Genomic DNA, 17,607 nt, shown 5'->3' on the forward strand with positions numbered 1-17,607 from the left:
CTTTATTCATTCATGACATTTACACCTCAACTTTACAATAAGAGAGCTGAGCTTGAAAGAAAAAGCCTCATCAAGGTAATAGTACCATTCAATAAATCAGTTGCTTTTCTTTTTTAAGTATATAGTCTGTAAGCAAAAGACTGATCTAAAGCAGAATGCACCAAAGTTTTCTGCCTGGGCAGTAAATGTTTTGCCACTGAGTTTACAAAGAAACAAAGCAGCAAAGCTAAGAACCATCTAGGAAGCTTTTGTTGGCAGGTAGATTAATTTTATTTTATATAGTTGATCTAAAACAGGAAATTGGAAATGGTTGGGTTTTTGTTGTTTGGTTGGTTTTTGTTTTATTAGCCAAACTCAGGCTGGGGGAGGAGATCTAGAGAAGACCTGAAAAGCTCACTTATGCATTCTTAAACAGGGCTTTCTGGCTAGCTAGAGTTAACAATAATGTTTAACATCTCTGTTTGCTCAGATTCATCTTTCAGAAACTAGAATTTGGAGCATACCAGAAATCTTGCATATTTAAATACAGATTACAATAGTTAAATGTTGCATTTTCTTCCTTCCAGTGTTGATTATTTCCATACCACTAGTCTATTTCTGGCTCTCCCATCTCTTCAGTTACCCCTCTTTAACCTTTTGGTTCCCATGTGCCCCCATCTTGACACCTTTTCTGGCTGGAATGTACAGAGGGGAAAAAACAAATCATTCAATCTTCATCTGCTCATTTTTTTCTTTTACAGATTCAATACCCACTCTTCTTCACATGTTTAGAATATGCTCCATTTTACTACGATCATTCTATTTCATAACAATTGCCATGAACAATCACCTGTGTTTAAAAGAAAATATCACCCCCTGCCCCCATTCTATAGATGCAGTATTTGCTTGTAATCAAAATAATTCAATGAGAGTTTGGAAACAATGAAGAAAGTTATTAATTTTAAGAATTAAAGATTCATTCGATTATTGCAATTCCAGCAGATTGCTGTAAGCAATAAATAGCCTTCAGAGGGATGCCATTTACCAGGACAGCTGGGAGGACAAAAATAGATGTAACTAACCTACTCACATTGTATGTAAAACAGTCCTAACATGGAAAACGAGAGTAAGACAGTGTGTGTCAGCAGAGCTTTCTACTTCCACATAAAGAGCAAATACAAATTTCTTTGAAAACACATTTTATAAAACACGTCACTTTAGTGCACTAATCCATTTACACCATATTACCTACAAAAAAGTTAGAACTTCAACAACTGTTTTTTTTAAAAATGTGTAACTTTGTGCCACTGAATCCTGAAGAAAGCATCATGCTAACTCTTGATACTTTGCAACGTTAAAAGAAAAAAAATAATAATTTCATTGAACAATTACTGAACTACAAACCCAGTGATTTTCCAAACTAGAATTTTTACAGAGAAATTAAAACATCCCAAATAGCCCATGCTGACAGCTCCTCACTTGAAATTAATCAAAGTTTAACAATTCAGCAAAAGTTTCAAACAAAAATAGATACAATACCTGGAGAAGATCACTGAGGTCAAGTAACATGTCTGTGAAGAAGTCAAGGAATACACACTCTTGTTGACTGTGACAGCATTTCTAAGTGTCACGAGCAACCCAAACAAGGAAGAAACAAACCCAGGTTAAACTGCAGCATAAACCAAATGCAGGTGAGGTGCGTGGATGCAGTGCTTCTGCTAAGAGCCAGCACCCAGCTAACAGGCCAGCTGCCCAAAAACTCCTGCCTGCACTTCCTGCAGTTCTTGCACAAGCTGCCTGTGTAATGTGATGGTCTGAAAGAAAAGCCAATACCTTGTATGACTTACAAATACTCACCATATATTGTAGCCTAGGAAGAAAACAGTAACAATGATATTAGTAATGAGATAAATACTTTCCCACTTCAGGAGTATAAAGATCATCCATCTCCTTTGCTAGCTCAAGAGTCAGGGATCCCATTGCACTGAAAAACAGTTGGAAGAGCGAACTAGGAAAATGGCAATGCTTTTTTTTTTTTTTTTGCCTTCATCTACCATGACTTGCCAAAGATTTAGGAACAGAAAGCCACTTTGGCTACTCGTTCTTCTGACTAGGGCAATCAGCTGTTATCTTTGAATCATTGAATCATTAAGGTTGGAAAAAAAAACAACTTCAAGATCATCTGGTCCAACCACTGAGTTCACTGTAATCCTATATTGTTACAACTAAAAGACCAGGTCACCATTTACTATACCTTATGAGCACATTTGAGACTTCCAACAGACCAAAAACAAGCCAAAACCACAAGTTACCACCGGATTTTACTGAAAGTAAGCACATTTAGAAATGCATTGTCTTAATAACACCTAAAACCAAACCCAAACAAACATTAAGCTTAAAGTGCAAAGGTAGCCCTGTCGCTGATAGCAAAGCAACAATCACAGGCTCGATCCATCGGCCACTCCTTTACCAGTCAGAAAGGAGTTCCGGTATTGCCATTAAAAGCAGTGTCAAAGTAAAACATATGAGAGACAGAGGAAGGCAAAGGAAACACGTATGCAGAGGTATATGCAAATTTTTGTATGTAACAATGTGTGAAGAAATTGAGTATTAAGAAATAGAGGGACATCAGTCTAGTTTGGTACACCACTATAATACAAATATTAGCGTATGTTGTTTTTAAGGTATTGTTGGAGGACAAACTTCTCCTAAGTATCAGCCATGGAAGAAGACTAATTCAGCTAATAGAGTCAGTTTATGCATACACATTTGTCTCACTAAAAATATTTATCCTTGAGCATTTCTATCCTTAGTTTGCATTTAAAATTATAGGAACTTAGCATTCCAAATTCGCTACAAAATTCAATACATTATGTTAATAATATTTGGTGGAAGTTGTCAGCATTAAAAAACACACAGTAGGTCTGTTTGGATAATTTATTAGGTAAGACCTCACCAAGTCTCTGAAAAAATCCCAAATTTATTAAATAACATTATGCAAGATTTCAAAGTAATCTTAAATTTTAAGACAGTATGGGAATTGCTAACTAAACCAGTCTGTAAGAAATGGAGCTTAGAAATCTACGCAGAGCAATACGGAATTCAGTGCAGCTTTTTGGTCAAAGTGGTGAGAAAAAAGAAACCGAATGAGTTTAGTAACGAATCTGCCAAGCAACCACAGCTCTTGACAGCTCCTCAAACAGATCTAGAAAGACATCACCAATTTTATGCTTGAGAAATACTCTAGACCTAAAAACATTCTTGGCTCGTTACTGACTTGAAGTGTCTGGTTGTAATATGCCCACTTGGAAATACTTTCACCACTGAGATAACTGAAAGTTATTACTTCTATTTGATAGACTTCATCACTATTTAGGGGGGGAAATAAAGAAATACATAAAGAAACCAGAAAAAAAGCAGCTTACGGGTTCCTGAAACACCAAAATGGGCAGACATGTTGCCCTTGAGGCTGCCTACTGCCACTGCAGATAGAGAATCACTGCCAGAGGCTAATGCAGATCTCAGGTGAAAGAGAAAGCTACATTTCTAACCTAGGCATTTCTATTAGAGTTATGAACTGTGTGCAGCAAAGTCATCTTCATCCTCCTCAAACTGCTAAAAACACCTTGGTGGAAGAGCTAAACTTAATAACACACTACAAGTGCCCAGATTTTATTACTGTAAGAAAAATCAAATCCCCCTTTTTGTCTAAGTAAGGAGAAACACAGAACATGCATGCAGCTGTAGGGACAACAAATGAGAGCTAAGAAGTTGGGAAATTCACTTGCAGGGTTCAGGCAACTCTGAGACAATTTGGAGCTACACTACAGATGCTTTAGCATGCAGTTGCTTTGCTCCGTAGAGAAGTTAGTTCAAGTGTCCACTGAAACTGTAAAAGCAAAGGTCACCGTAAAAATGTGGCATTTCTGGATTTCATTTAAGGTAGCCTCCAGCAATCCCTCTCAATGATTCGATGTGTATGCAGTTGCTACGGCGAAGCAAAAGCGAAGGGGAAACTTGAGTCATGCAGTAGCAACGGGTTGGCCTTTACTATGAATATTGTGAGCACAATTATCAGCAGGAAGTAGTTGTAAAAACAGGCTGTTGTTTTTAAACTCCTTTTCAGAGCTGGAACAGTTCAGGAGAACACACAACAGCTGAAAGCAGCAGATAATACTTAATATGTATTCAAAAATTATACAACCCTAAGATAAATGTTTTCTTTGAAGCCAAAAGAAAACAATGATAATTTTACATATGGAGCCTGCTAGCACACAGGAAAGTTCTCAAAGGGACAGAAAGCTACCGATATTGCAGATACACACATGCAAAATGACAGAATATAAACACAAGGGGGGCAAGGTTATAAATGCACCCAATTTTATTTTATTTTTAAAAAGTTTTAATGGTTTCAGCTGCTTTTCTTTTGCTATTTTTAGCTAATTTCACCAAGGTATGCAACTGATTGTCCATCACATGGAAACTTTAAAATCAAAACGAGAGGAGTCTAAAGGCTTAACTTCAAAAGATTTAATTCAAGGGAATCCTTTGACCAACATGATGCAAGAGGTCAGTCTGAGTGGTCACAGCACTCCCTTTCTGCCTTTATAATCTGGTAATCTGGGGATAATGTGAGAGCACAATGAATCACAGCAATAATGATCTCATTCTCAGCACCAGAGGAAACAAAAGTTCATGATGAAATGAATACTACCGGAAACCTAAAACCCCAAATACCAAAACAAGAATGCATTTGTCCTTTAGACAGGCCCACATTTTATGTATTCCAGCAATTCTGAAGTACTTATATGGAGAAAAATCCCCTAGGTTTTGGGTATCATTAAGCAGGAGGCAAAACTGCCATTTGACAAAGTCATGTACAGAAATGCAGGAATAACTGTGCCCCTCCTAAAAACGTCTTGGTTTTAATGTTTGACAAAGTCTACAGTAATCAGGAAACCCTCAAACAATTTTGTGGGGTTTTACTGTGTCAATTTTAGTGTGTCAAGGATCTTGCACTACTTGCCCTGTCATGCTTGGGAGATACAGGCACGTATGCACAGCATGGAGAAGGCAGAGTCTGGGTTTGGTTGGTGGGGCTTTGTGTTTTGCATTCTCTTTTGGGGTTTATCTGGGGGTCATGGTGTTTATTTTATTTTTAAAGTTTTCTTACGTTACCCTCTAAACTTTTTTTTTTTTTTTTTTTTTTTTTTACAAGCGTACTACAAAATCTGTCACAGCCCAGAAAGTTTAATGCCAAGGAATCATGACTGCAAGCTACTCAGCAGAAATGTGACGTCCCTAAATCCTGTGCTGTCCACTGATGAAGCTCCACCTTCTTTGTTTGAAGCTAAAATGCTTTCTGCTTCTAACAAAAAACTCCTCACAGATCCACTAGGTATATAAAATAATTAAATTTGAATTCTCTCTGTATTCAACAAGAACATTTCAGCTGGCAGCAAACAACCAAACAAAAAAGGCAAAGTTTAATAAGAAAGGTGACTGGAAAGCAAACAAGAAGTTCTGAATGTTAATTTTTCCCCCTTCAAATTCTAAATAAAACTAATTATTTACAGTTTTGAATACACTATGTAAGAGACATGAACTTCCCAGCAGCACTTACAATAACAAACATATGCAGATAAGATAAAAGTGGGTGGACAAAGAAGTACAGTGATATCAGGGAAAAAAAAATTAGTGACTGCATTTGCCTGGCCCTGAACCTAATTTTCCATCACCCTTTCCATCAACATCCTTGTCCTTCCATATTTTCATACAGCTAGCCATGTCTGATTATGACTTATCGCAATTACATGTCTGCTGCTTTACAAACTTTTGCCATTTTAATTAGCAATTAATTAAAACTGACCGACAGCACTAATTGTTTTAAGTAAACATTTCTCTTCCTAACTTCGTTGAACTAACAGGATTAGAAAATAATAACAAAAGCCAATTCTTTTGTAGAAAACTCATTTCTCATAACTCTAATAACGCTTTGCCTTGAGGCCGAAATCCTATGGAGACAGTTTCTGAAGTTTCCTAAGCTTGCAATTCTGTCTGTGCAAAGAACAAGACTGCACAGCACAGTCTGCACTTGAGTATAAAGACAGCACTTAAAAACATTCCTAATGCCATTTTCATAAAAAGCCATCTTTATTTATGTGCAGATCAATGCATGAGAAAAAAAAAAGGGCTAGATTTTGGTCTGTATGGGTTCTTCCTTTTGTTCTTCTTTTCACATAACTGCAGGTCTGCATGCCATAAAACTATATCCTAAAATCCCTAGTTGTTAAGGACAAAAAGCGCTGCCAGACTCCTTCCCCAGGTCAATCAGTGTTTCTCCCATAGCTGCTCCCTTTTAGTGCGTGGAACACCTTTATCTTAATAGTTACAACAAAGTCAGCGGTGGTAATTCAGCGCTGCACAGCCACCTAGGCAGATCTATTAAAAAGGAGACAGACATTTCGGGCTGCATTCAGCCTGCCCCATTTTAGCAGTAAGTGAAATGGGGAGAAAAGTAGCTTTCTGGCTCACCTAGGATCTGAATTAGCCTCTGACACCAATTCTCTTTCTCCTCCTCTATCCCCAGCGATTGCAGACAAAATCTAGGGCAACTGGGCTGCTGACTTCGGCGCCACCACCAGTGAGACGGGATGAATCCACCGCCTGCAAGCTACATTAAACTTCCAGCTCCCTGATGCACGTACAGTTCAGCCTTTACAAAATTAATGCTGTAGCTTTTCTTAATAATTGTCTTCAGACACATCCCCCTTTACAGTACCGTTTTCAAAAGCATGCCAGGCTAGCTGAATATTCAGTGAGCGTTCAGCACTTTTCCAAATGCTTCCCTTAGAGAATAGTCTTCAAAGAGCTCCAGCTCGGCTCTAGTCCTAGTGTTACTGACTTCAAGTAGGTAACCTGCTTTGTGTGATATTACAAAGTATTTACATAGTCACATGTAAATTTATTCACAGCGCAACACAACCAAAAAAGTAAAAGATTATCCTAAAATGTTTGTCAACCCTCAATTATTCAGGACATTAGACGGATAAACTACACAAGGAATATGTGAACTCTGGCACTGAGAGATAATCTAGTTAGTACACTTTAGGAAAAGAAAATTAAGGCATAGTATGAAAGTGTAAATATTAATTTTAAAGGTTTTAGAGACAAGTTGATCTATAACCTGGGTGACGTGACGATGTACAAACAGTTGGCTACAGTCAAAAAACAAAAAGTCTCCCAAGAAGAAAGAGACCCCTTCCCCTGAACAAGCACCGGTGAGGTTGGTAGGAGAAGCAGGTTAAAAGAAGAGTGGAGCTGGCAGACAAGAACAGGAGAATGGCACCACGAAAGGAGCAGAGCTGAGGCTGCAGGAGAAAAAGAAATAGTAAATAGGAAAAATCACTGCAGAAAACATCGTGAGTCTGAAGAAAGTTCAAGCACATAAGCAGGTATGAAGCTGCACAGTCCAAAAACCCTGCACAGAATGGCCATTTAGTAATAGGAGGACATAAAAAAGCAGCCAGGAAGGAGGACAATAGTAATGATTTAGCTAAAAGTAAAGCAGTTTAGTCTTCTCTTTTCCCTGTATCCAGAGTCTATAAAGGTTATGACTTGTACCAACACTGAAAGAAATTTCACAAAATGTAAGATTTGGAAGAATTACTCTGAGCTGACAATCAGGTATTCAGCACAGCACGTGGCAGGTAAGCTTGCAGCTGGCAGACAGAAAAGTGGAAGAAAGGAGCAGAGAAAATCATTCCCTGCCCAGCAGTGGCAAAGGAAAACCAGAGCTGCCGTGAGCCTTTACACTCTGCTGTTCAGAAAAGTCCAAATGGAAGTGTTTGGAAAGATTTGGGGGAGGCGGAGGGGATAAAAGATAAGGCTATGGTTTGTCTGGCACTTGACACCACCACAAACAAAGAGAATAATCTCAGCCTTGCTCCAACTGGCTTGATTGTTACTTGTCACCACCCCTTTCCCTGGACTGCTGTTTGTGCAGCAATAGGGCACACCAGCCGAGGGAACTGTCTGATATAAATACACTCCCCTCCCTTTTTTTTTTTTGGGCCTGTTTTCAACTGGATTAACTCCCCCCCAGTTCACACATAACTGCACAAACACCTGGGCTGATACAGGGCAGGGGACGGACTGGGGGAGGAACACCCAGCCAAGGGCAGAGCTCGATGATTTCTTTCTGAAGCCGCGCCAGCTCACCCTGGCTCAAAGCATTCATCCCAACTGCAGCCCCAGCCAATCTCCCCGTCACCCGGCCCACCTTCTCCAATTTCTCTTTCAAGTAATGCTGTTTGCAGAGTCCTCCCCGGCTGGCTCCAAAACACAACGCCCCACCTTATCTGAAAGAGAAACCTTAAAACAAATAAGGAGCAGAAGTCTGCAGAATAACTGCTTTATAGTATATCACGATTTTGTGAAGCTGGCTAACACCTTTGTTTTAGGCACATACACAATTCCCGTGCCAAAATTCATCGTAGTATTGCTCTGGTGTACACATGGTAACGCCCAGCTCTACCTTTAGAAATGTACCATTGCCCTGCTCTGTTAAACTAGAACAAAACCAAATTGTATCGGTGCAGAATGTTTTACATTTTCCATGCTAGAAGCCAAGCGTTACATCTTTCCTTTCATGCCCACGCTGAGTCTAATGCACTGGTATTAACTGCTCCTGGGAGAATTAGCTCAACAGAATTTTGCAGGGATGGGAGCGCGGCAGCTGCTGTACAACTGCGCTGGGACACAGCGGAGTTTGCCCAGAATCTCAAACACTGCTCTCCTGCCACTATCAATGAACTTGATTTATCCATGCACATGCATTATCCAATATCTCACATGTAAAACACCGCCACTCAGCAAGATGTTTCTGACGCTGGAGGCTTTATTTTAAAAAATAAGAGCACGGCTTTAAACAGAAATTAATTGCATCCTTGCCATTCTGAGGCTGCTGACTCCTTAATGGCCTTTGGTAGAAAGTCCAGCAGTTGGTTGTGTTCAGGTTCCCCTTGTAAAAGGCCTTTAATAGGATCACATCAACCTGTATCACGTAACACAGTGATGGAATAAAGCTGTCCCAAGCCCTTCTGTAGCAGTTGCAGGCGGGCACATGCCTGCAGGAGCCCCTTTCAATCACCAAAACTGCACCAAAGGGTGCCCTTGGATTCAGAAAGCAGGTAGGAGAGGCACACGTGTCCCACAGCAGCATATTCCTGTTGGCCAGCAACCCCCACTCTTGGGGGGTGAGGATGCTCTGCACTCCCAGTTACCCAAATCCACAGAGATCTGGTGGGAAACAGCGATCGTGGTGGCTTTGTGCACGTGGCCAGCTCCCTGCTAGGGCATGGACGTGGCAACACTTCCACAAACGCCACCAAACTTAATTAGTGCTCAAAGCACGTCTGATTAAAGGCACTGCTCCAATCACCCACCTGCCTTTGGAACACGTCTTAAAAACAACACGGAGCTGTAAGCTAGGTGTTCAGCGCTACTTTATCAGCCTCGCTTGGAAGTCAGTACAACATGCCACTTTTACGCTGGCTGAACTCCACAAAGCGCTCTGGTTTAGACACCTTTCAATAAAACAAACCAAAAACATGGAGCTCAACTGATGCATTGTATCAATGGGTTGGGGAAGTCTCAACCCATGCTTTCACTTTAAGAAATGCCTACACTAAACATAAAAAAAATCCTACATCAGACCATTAGCCGTAGGAGAAACCTACGTAAGTAGTAACAGCACAGAGGTGTACACAATTTGCTATCTCATTAAGAATTTATGTTTTCTAAATCAGACTTGCATTGCAGTTCATAAATAACAGCTTATCCCAAATGAGTTACTAAAAAAAGCATTTTGCCAAATAAAGCTTAAGGCATTTTGCACAGGTTATGCTTTAGACTACTGCTGTAAGAGTATCTGAGGGACATTTATTTGGAAGTGTGTGGGCAGAAAACTCATGTTACTTCCTCAGACAGCTTGCCAGGTATCTTGGGATGCAGCAGCAAACACTGGCAAGAGAGTTAGTGTGTTTGAATTGACCAACCTGTGACAAGACATGATATGCAACCTTGTCTTCACTTCTACTTCCCAGCAATGCACAAAGGAGAGATTACCACTAGCTGTCACGGTCAGGGTGAGAAGATATCTTCACTTCCTGCGAGCCAGGGCTCAAGAAGAAAAAGATGAAGGAGGAGGGGGAAAAAAAACAACCACCACCAACAACTTAATAGTTTTCCTAACTTAAAATTGGTATTTTATAGTTTTAAAGTACCTTTCAGGGTAAGGGACAAGCGATTCATCACGCTTTGAAATGGATACAGTTCTCAGCATGACACATTCCCCTTCAAGGACATAAAACACCAGATTTTAAATTTAAAGCAAATTTATGTCTTGAAAAGTTGTCCCCAAAACAAGATTAAATTTGGTCCTTGAGCAAGTATAACACTGCAGGTGGAGGGAGGAGTTCACATATCAGGGCAGAAAGACAACATATCTGAGATTTTAAGGTAGCTAACTTTTCAGAGAGTTCAATTACTACAGTAAATCTTCATGATGATCTATTCAGCTGGGAAAATACAGTCACAGGCATTTGATACACTTTCCACTTTATCTATATGAAAGGCTGGGAAAATAGAAGTTTCTCCTTTGGAATCAGTTTTCCCCAAGAAAATGAAAGGCATAGCCCAGAGGGACGCTGGGCTGTGGTTCAGGACACTGGGTTTCTGTTTCCAGTGCTCCCAATGCACTGCAAAACACATTTTATCCTTCTATCTTATGGTTTTTATATCTAAAAAAAATAATAAAAAATAGTTCTCCCTTCCTTTAAGATAAAATGCTTAAATCTTCTTAATTATCTTACTATTATAATAAACATTTTCACTCTGGGGCTCCCAAGTATCTCCAAAGGGTCAGAGAAAAGAAGCTGTCAACTGTATTTTTGGTGTAATCTACCATTAGTTAGCTTTATGGTCAATCATTATTTTTCAGACCATCTCCTTGCCCTTGAGAGACCCAGGCTATACCCTGCCTTAATGCAGTGCTTTAATATAACTGGTGGGTTATGCAAATTTGCCCACCTGTCCAAAACATGCAACGAGGGCTTAAGAGCTAAGTTACATACTGAGTTCCTTATGATGAAAATAGATGCAATGCATATCGGATATTCACCCCCAAGTATGCCAGTTCTAATTTCCACAGATCTGTTATCCAAAACACATAGCTAAGGAGCTCTTGTATTAACCCTGCCGCAACCCTTTATTCAGTTTAAAATTTGAGTTTTGCACCAATTTACTAACATCACTTTGAACATACACGTACCAAGTGTTTTAAAAAGGTAAAGCAAGAGTCAACTCCTTGTTATTGGGTTACTCATGTTTATGAAGGGATCCTTAAGGAGCAAAAGGAAAACACTTTTGGGGTGAGGCATGGGGTGGGGAGAGCAGGGCTGGAAGTGGCCAGAATACACATACAAATGTCCTACTGAAAATTCAAATCCTCAGTAAGCAGTCTGCTGCAATTCTCTACTTGTCATGGATATTGCAGTTCTGTTGACATTACTGTCAATATTTACTTCGCTTAAACAGGAACTCCCACAGCATCTCAGTACAATGCTGCACAGAACCAGTTAGCGAACACACTGAAGGTAATTTACTTGCAAATGCCATTTCTCACATTCTTAAAAGTTAACAACCTTCATTAAATGGTTTTAATCAAGATGGAAAACGAGGAATATTTTCTTCAAGTGTCATTTTAACTTTTATCCCTGTATTATCTTCTGAATGCCGTAGCAATGGCAAGCACTTATCTCATGTCTCCCTTACAGCACAGAGGCTGCTCTTTCATTATCAGTTTTAAGAAGCTGTAAACTTATCTCAGCTGCTGGAATTCTTCGCCAGAAAAAAAAAAAAAATCAGTAGTGATGTACATATCATCTGCCTCTGGGAAAATAAAAACTGCCAGCGATATGCTGGGAAAGATCTCTTTAGACTCCTTTCACACAGTCTTGCAGCATTTTTATTGTAACCAAGCAGTGTAATTTCAAATAACATTCTGCAGCACGCTGGCTGCAAGCGCCTAAAATACATCTCTGCTCCGAACAACAACTGAGAGTGCTATTGTGGGTCCCGTGTTTACAGCTGCTTGCTGATTTTGTCATATTTGCAGAGCTTTCAAGAAAAATGATAACTTCTTTCCCCCTACTGCCAAGACGTACAAATTCAGCGCAGACTTCTGATAAGCTCAGCACAACAGCACCAGTGAGCCTTCAGAACCTGCTCTTTGTCACAATTTTAGCTAAAAATATGGTTGGAAAGGTATATTCCAGGGTCTTCATGAAATCACAAAAAGGAACAGTGTGCAGGGACAGGACTCTGATGTTTTGGGAGGCAGCGTGCTGCTGGGTGCCCAAGGGACATGTGTCTGCACCATGGTACTGCCCTGCTGAGCAAGACACTTGGCTTCACCTCTGTGCCTCCCTTGCTCTGATATTGGGAGATGAGGATTGTAATGCCGACCTCCTCCACTTAGCACTGCAAATTTTACCCCTCAGCTAGGAGGGAGCAAACTGGAGTTACAGCCCTGCTGCCAGAACTGCTTATGTATTGGGTCATCACAATCTTACATAATAAATACATTAAAAAAAACAGAGGAACAACCTGAGAGAAAAGTATGCACCCTCTCAGCCAAAAAGCCTGACCATTCACCTAGAAAAGCTTCCTCTTTGCTCTCCTCCTCGCCCCACAGCTGTGGTGCTTGGGCTTGCACAGCACCCACAGCTTCAGAAGGAGAAGGGCCATGGCCAGGCCCAGACCGCTCCCTCAGCCTTGACGCCCCTCAGGGAGTGAACCCCGGCCTGCTGCTGCTCTGGGAGGGCCTTCAGGCACCAGCCCCAAAAATCAGCAAGCACCTGCCCCTGTGTTGCCCACCAGAAGAGAGATGAGATGGTCTCTGTGCAGGACTGGCCAAAAAACAGAACGACTGAGGAGGGCAGCGCAGAGGCGCCACAGGCGCGGTGTTACCAACCCATGAAGTTCAGGTGGCAACCTGGCTGATGGCATGGGGGACATGAAGACATGGCCTGCCACAGTGCTCAAAGCCAAACTGCTGAGACATTACGATTGAGATCTGTGAGGTAAGCACAGAATTGGCTGGGCTGCCAGGCTCCAAGGGCTGTGACGAGTGGTACAAAGCCCAGCTTGCAGACAGTTACTCCAGGCACCCCTCGGGGCCAAGCTGTCTTCACTCAGAAGGAGACGCCAAGGCAGAAGGCACCGCAGGCAGGTCTGCAATGCCATCATGCTGGGGAAGCAGTCAGTGCACCAGGAGGGAGGTCATTATAAAAGCCAAGTTCAGAGGAACCTTTGCGACTTGGAGAACAGGGCTGGCAGGCACTGCATCTGCCTTTGAATTTAAGAAGTCTTCTGCCTGAGGCATTACAACCCCTTGCTACAGTGCAGGTGGGGACTGACCGGCTCTGAACAGCTCACAGAAAAGGATATAGAGGTCCCCATGGACAAGGGGAGCAGGAGTAAGCAGCACACTCTTCCATCAAGAAAGACCAAGCACTGTCTTTACCTCACGATGGTGTGCAGAGAAGACTGAGCCAGATTCTTCTTGGACACGGTGACAGAACAAAAGGCAACTGATGCAAGTTGCAGCAAGGCAAAATCTGATTAGATACTAGGAAGAAAAATATTTACCATGAAGCGAGCAAAACACTGCAATACATAGTCCAGAGAGAGTAGGATATGTCCGTCATTAGAGACGACCAAAACTCAGCTTGAGTAGGGCTTCAGTGATCTAATGAGGATGTGAGTGGAGAATTGGAGCAGATGATCTCCAGAGGCCCCCTCCAATCTAAATTATTCTGTGATCCTACAGAGAGCACAGGCATTGTCTCTTCTGCATTTTCTAAGTTTCAAATACATTGCCTATGTAAGCATTTCCCTGTATGCATCCCACCGTCTCTGTCTGCTAGGAAACTGATGGAAAAATCTCTATTTTCTCTTCCCTTCCACCCTAGAGCCCTCTGAATACGTTGGTGGGAGGGATTCTTGTGAACAAATACTTTTTTCAAGCAATATTTTTTACAGCTTCTGTTTTTGACACTGTCCTCTGCTTCTGGATGCTGCAACTCCTCAGCCAACATTCTTGGCTCTTGATCGTGCTCCCAACTTTTCCAGTTGCAACAGTAGGAAAGTGACTTGCTTACAGCTCCACTGGGAGGGCTGCCAACATTATCAGCAAAAAAACAAGGACTGGAGCACCCTTGTTTCATCACTGAATGACTTCAAGAAACAGCTGAAACGATGAAGCCATCAGTTCCAGGACTGGGGAATGAATAGAGTAGCAACAAATACTTGAGTTTTTTTTCCTTTGCCACAGTAGAGATGCAGAGATGGATAAATATAATACTGAAAGTATACAGAAGTATTTTTCAGCTGAGAAAAGTGTTATCTGAATATGCACTGGAAGTAATTATTGGCAATGAACTGGGTCCTCCAGATGCAGTAAGAATGCAGTGATTTGGGAGTCCCTAAGAAACAGCAGCACAGATGTAGTCCATCTGTTGCATTCCCTAGAAGACTAATCCTTTAAGGACCAGAAATTGTCATATAGAAAAGAAAATTTAACTTAGATCCTGCAGAAGGTAATGGCACTCACATGGGAAACCCAAACTTTCAACTCCAGATAAGTACAGAATAGGATGTTCTCCAGTGTCAGGTACCAACTGAGACCCAGCAGCTGAAAACTCCATATGTTTCTTCAAAAAACTTCCTTGGTAATAACTTACAATTATTTTATGACTTTTCCCTCAGCTCCCTGAAGATGAAGGATGGCCCACTGGTAATTTCAACAGCACATTTCAAATGGAAATATTCTCAGTGCACTGCCCAGCCTTTTTGCCCAACAGGAAAAGTCACAGAAAAGAGCATCTACAGCCTCACAACCTTTGGAGCTGAACAGGCAGAACTTCATTACTCCGAAGGCATGGCTTCATTAGGGAGAAAATGAATAAACTGTGTTCTTAATGCAAGTTAGCTAAAAGGGGACAAAATCCTTGCAAAGTAAGGGCACAGTGGTAATTTCTTCACAAACCAGCGCGTTCAGGCAATGTCTCAAATTTTCTGCAGTCTAACCTGAACCATCAGCTCTTTGTTTGTCCCACAATGGGGCCACACAGTACAGTACCTGAAGTGACAATAACAACGTTGTTTCCTCTTGGAAACTGCAAGGCCAAAAGGCTCTCTACAAGCACAATAAAAAGTTAAAAGGACCAATTACAGAATGAAAAAAAAACACCACCACAATGGCAGAACACATAAAGGTGAGAAAATCTCCTGACAATAAGACAGAGGCAATTTCTGGAGTGGTTGTTTTTTTTTTTGTTTGTTTGTTTGTTTGTTTTTTAATATATTGTAATATATTTGTGTATTTCAGTCAGTACATGTCACATTGCTGAATATGCCTTTTCAATGCCTCATTTTCTCACCATATTATTTTTTCAGCTTATATACTTAAAAGGTTTTCCCCTCTTTCAAAACTTGCTTTTCATCATTAGTAATTTGTATGCGGTATGAGAAATTACATTATAGATACATTTACCGTTCCTCCCTGCTTATCAATACAAAGAGAATTTGAAGAGCACTGATTTCTACTGTCTAGGAATAAAATCTTATTTTTGGCAGACAAGATGCTCCACCATTGAAGAAACAGTTATATATCTCCATTTAAAAACACAGATTAGCAAATCTCATAGCACTTTACCAACACATGCAGTCAAAACATTACTGATACTACTGTGTTTCTCCCAAACTGGAAGGATGTTGAAAACTTAAATGATTCACTTACAGCTGATCTAAAGACAAGAGCTCTGCAATTTATGTTTTATTGTCAAATGTTTAAAGGATCAAGTCTAAATAAAATACACAATACACTAGCTTCAAAGCACACATTATCTTCAACATCTTATTTCCAATTAGCAAGTCAAAATAAAGAAGGCATGGGGAACATTTGGCTTCAAATGCAGAGCTTGGAAGAAATCAAGATTTTGGATGTTTGGGTCTCATTTAAGACTCCCATTTTCCCCAAACTACTGAAACTGAGTAATATGGAAAAATTCTCTTTCTCAAGGGGGAAAATAGCAGCTATACCACCATGTGACTGGGTATTACATCATTCAGTCTTACAACAATACTGAGCCAATCTGGCAGTTAAATTTAGAAGATATTCTCTTTCTCCTTTGAGGAAGGACACGGACTTGCCATAAAGGCAGGCTAATAATGAGAAGGTTAGGAAAGGCTCAGCTCACAGTTATACTTGCCATATTACAAAATGCTAGAAATCCTTGATTGCATTTCCAGTATGAAGCTTGCGTATGAAGATTACAGCATGCAAACAAAATCCTAGTGACAAACATCTGAAGAAATAAGAGAGCTCTTGAAGAGTTTTTTTTGTTTGTTTGTTTTACTATTTTTTAAAAGGCTTATACTTTATTAGGATCTAAGAAATCATTCTCAGGACTACTTCCAAGATAGAAGGAAAGACCAGTATGAAAATGACTTGTACTTTTCCAAAACAAATTCAAAAGGTGACACTGTTTCTCTGATACACCTTTACTTTATTCTTAAAACATTACGAAGTGAAAGACAAAAAAAAAGTGTAAGACTTAAGAGGATGATGAAAGCAGAAACAGTTTTAGAAGACCTCAAGTTAAAGCAGTATTTGCAGACAGCGAGCATATTAGCGCTTATAGCTTTCAATTCCGTGGATTTTATTTACCCTATTTTGTATTACCTATCTTAATTAAACTATTTAAGAATATGAATTTGCCTGCTAAGGCATCATTCTTACTGCATTAAAATGCAAATATACAGTCTTCAAAATGATTTTAATGGAAGAGAGCATTTAATTTTCTAATTGATTTCCAAAGTATTAAAATGCAGAAATCATTAGTGATGGCTACAATCAGGAATATTTTTCAGCGAACGCATCAAAAGCATTAACAGTAATTGATCGTGTTTGCTACCAGGATTTATTTAGACAAAGCATCAGGTAACATTTTTTTTTTTTTCTCCTTTCAAAAAAGGGGAAGGTGGGGGTGCAGAGAAGGAAGAGGAAGCTTCTCCTCCACATCCCTCACCACATCCAGCATATCCTCTGACAAAAGCAATAACGTGCTATACAATGACTGGCCACACCACACCGCTTTGTATTTAGCTAGTGTTTGCAACGTATTAACTCCCATCAGGGCAAAACGCTCCCCATTTATAATGCTGCTTTTGCTGACATCAGCAGCAGAATTCAGATGCAGGGAGAAACTTCTGAATTAAGCAGAGCCAACCCAGTCATTTCCTCCTTTAAACAAGCTTTAAGAGATTGTTAAATATTTATTTTCACAACCATGCAAGGACTGCTGAAGGTCAAAGACATCAGAGGTGGGATCCCCTTCCTTATCGCCCCTCCTTTGTATTTGTTTCACTTGAAGGAGGCCCCTCTGCCATCACATTTCTCTCCCCTCATCCATCACCCCCTCTATCCACCCAGAACTCGCCCTGCCTTCCCTCACCTCATTAGCTCCTGGGGCTCTGCCACCGTGTTTCAAAGCCTCACCC

At 40.5% G+C, this 17,607-nt stretch overlaps 1 protein-coding gene across 3 annotated transcripts in view; it reads right to left on the reverse strand.

Annotated features, from left to right (window-relative positions):
* The window catches only part of BRF1 (BRF1 general transcription factor IIIB subunit), a gene marked incomplete at its 5' end in the record, with an annotated part of 169,169 nt that overhangs the window by 101,161 nt on the left and 50,401 nt on the right, over positions 1–17,607 (reverse strand). For all 3 annotated transcript variants that reach the window (XM_084522788.1, XM_084522789.1, XM_084522790.1), the window contains one exon: positions 1,519–1,550. In XM_084522788.1, the coding sequence (XP_084378914.1) occupies positions 1,519–1,550 (32 nt within the window). The remainder of the gene's footprint in view (positions 1–1,518; positions 1,551–17,607) is intronic.

Source organism: Aythya ferina, assembly GCF_964211825.1.
Source record: "Aythya ferina genome assembly, chromosome: 5".
Classification (NCBI taxonomy): Eukaryota; Metazoa; Chordata; class Aves; order Anseriformes; family Anatidae; genus Aythya; species Aythya ferina.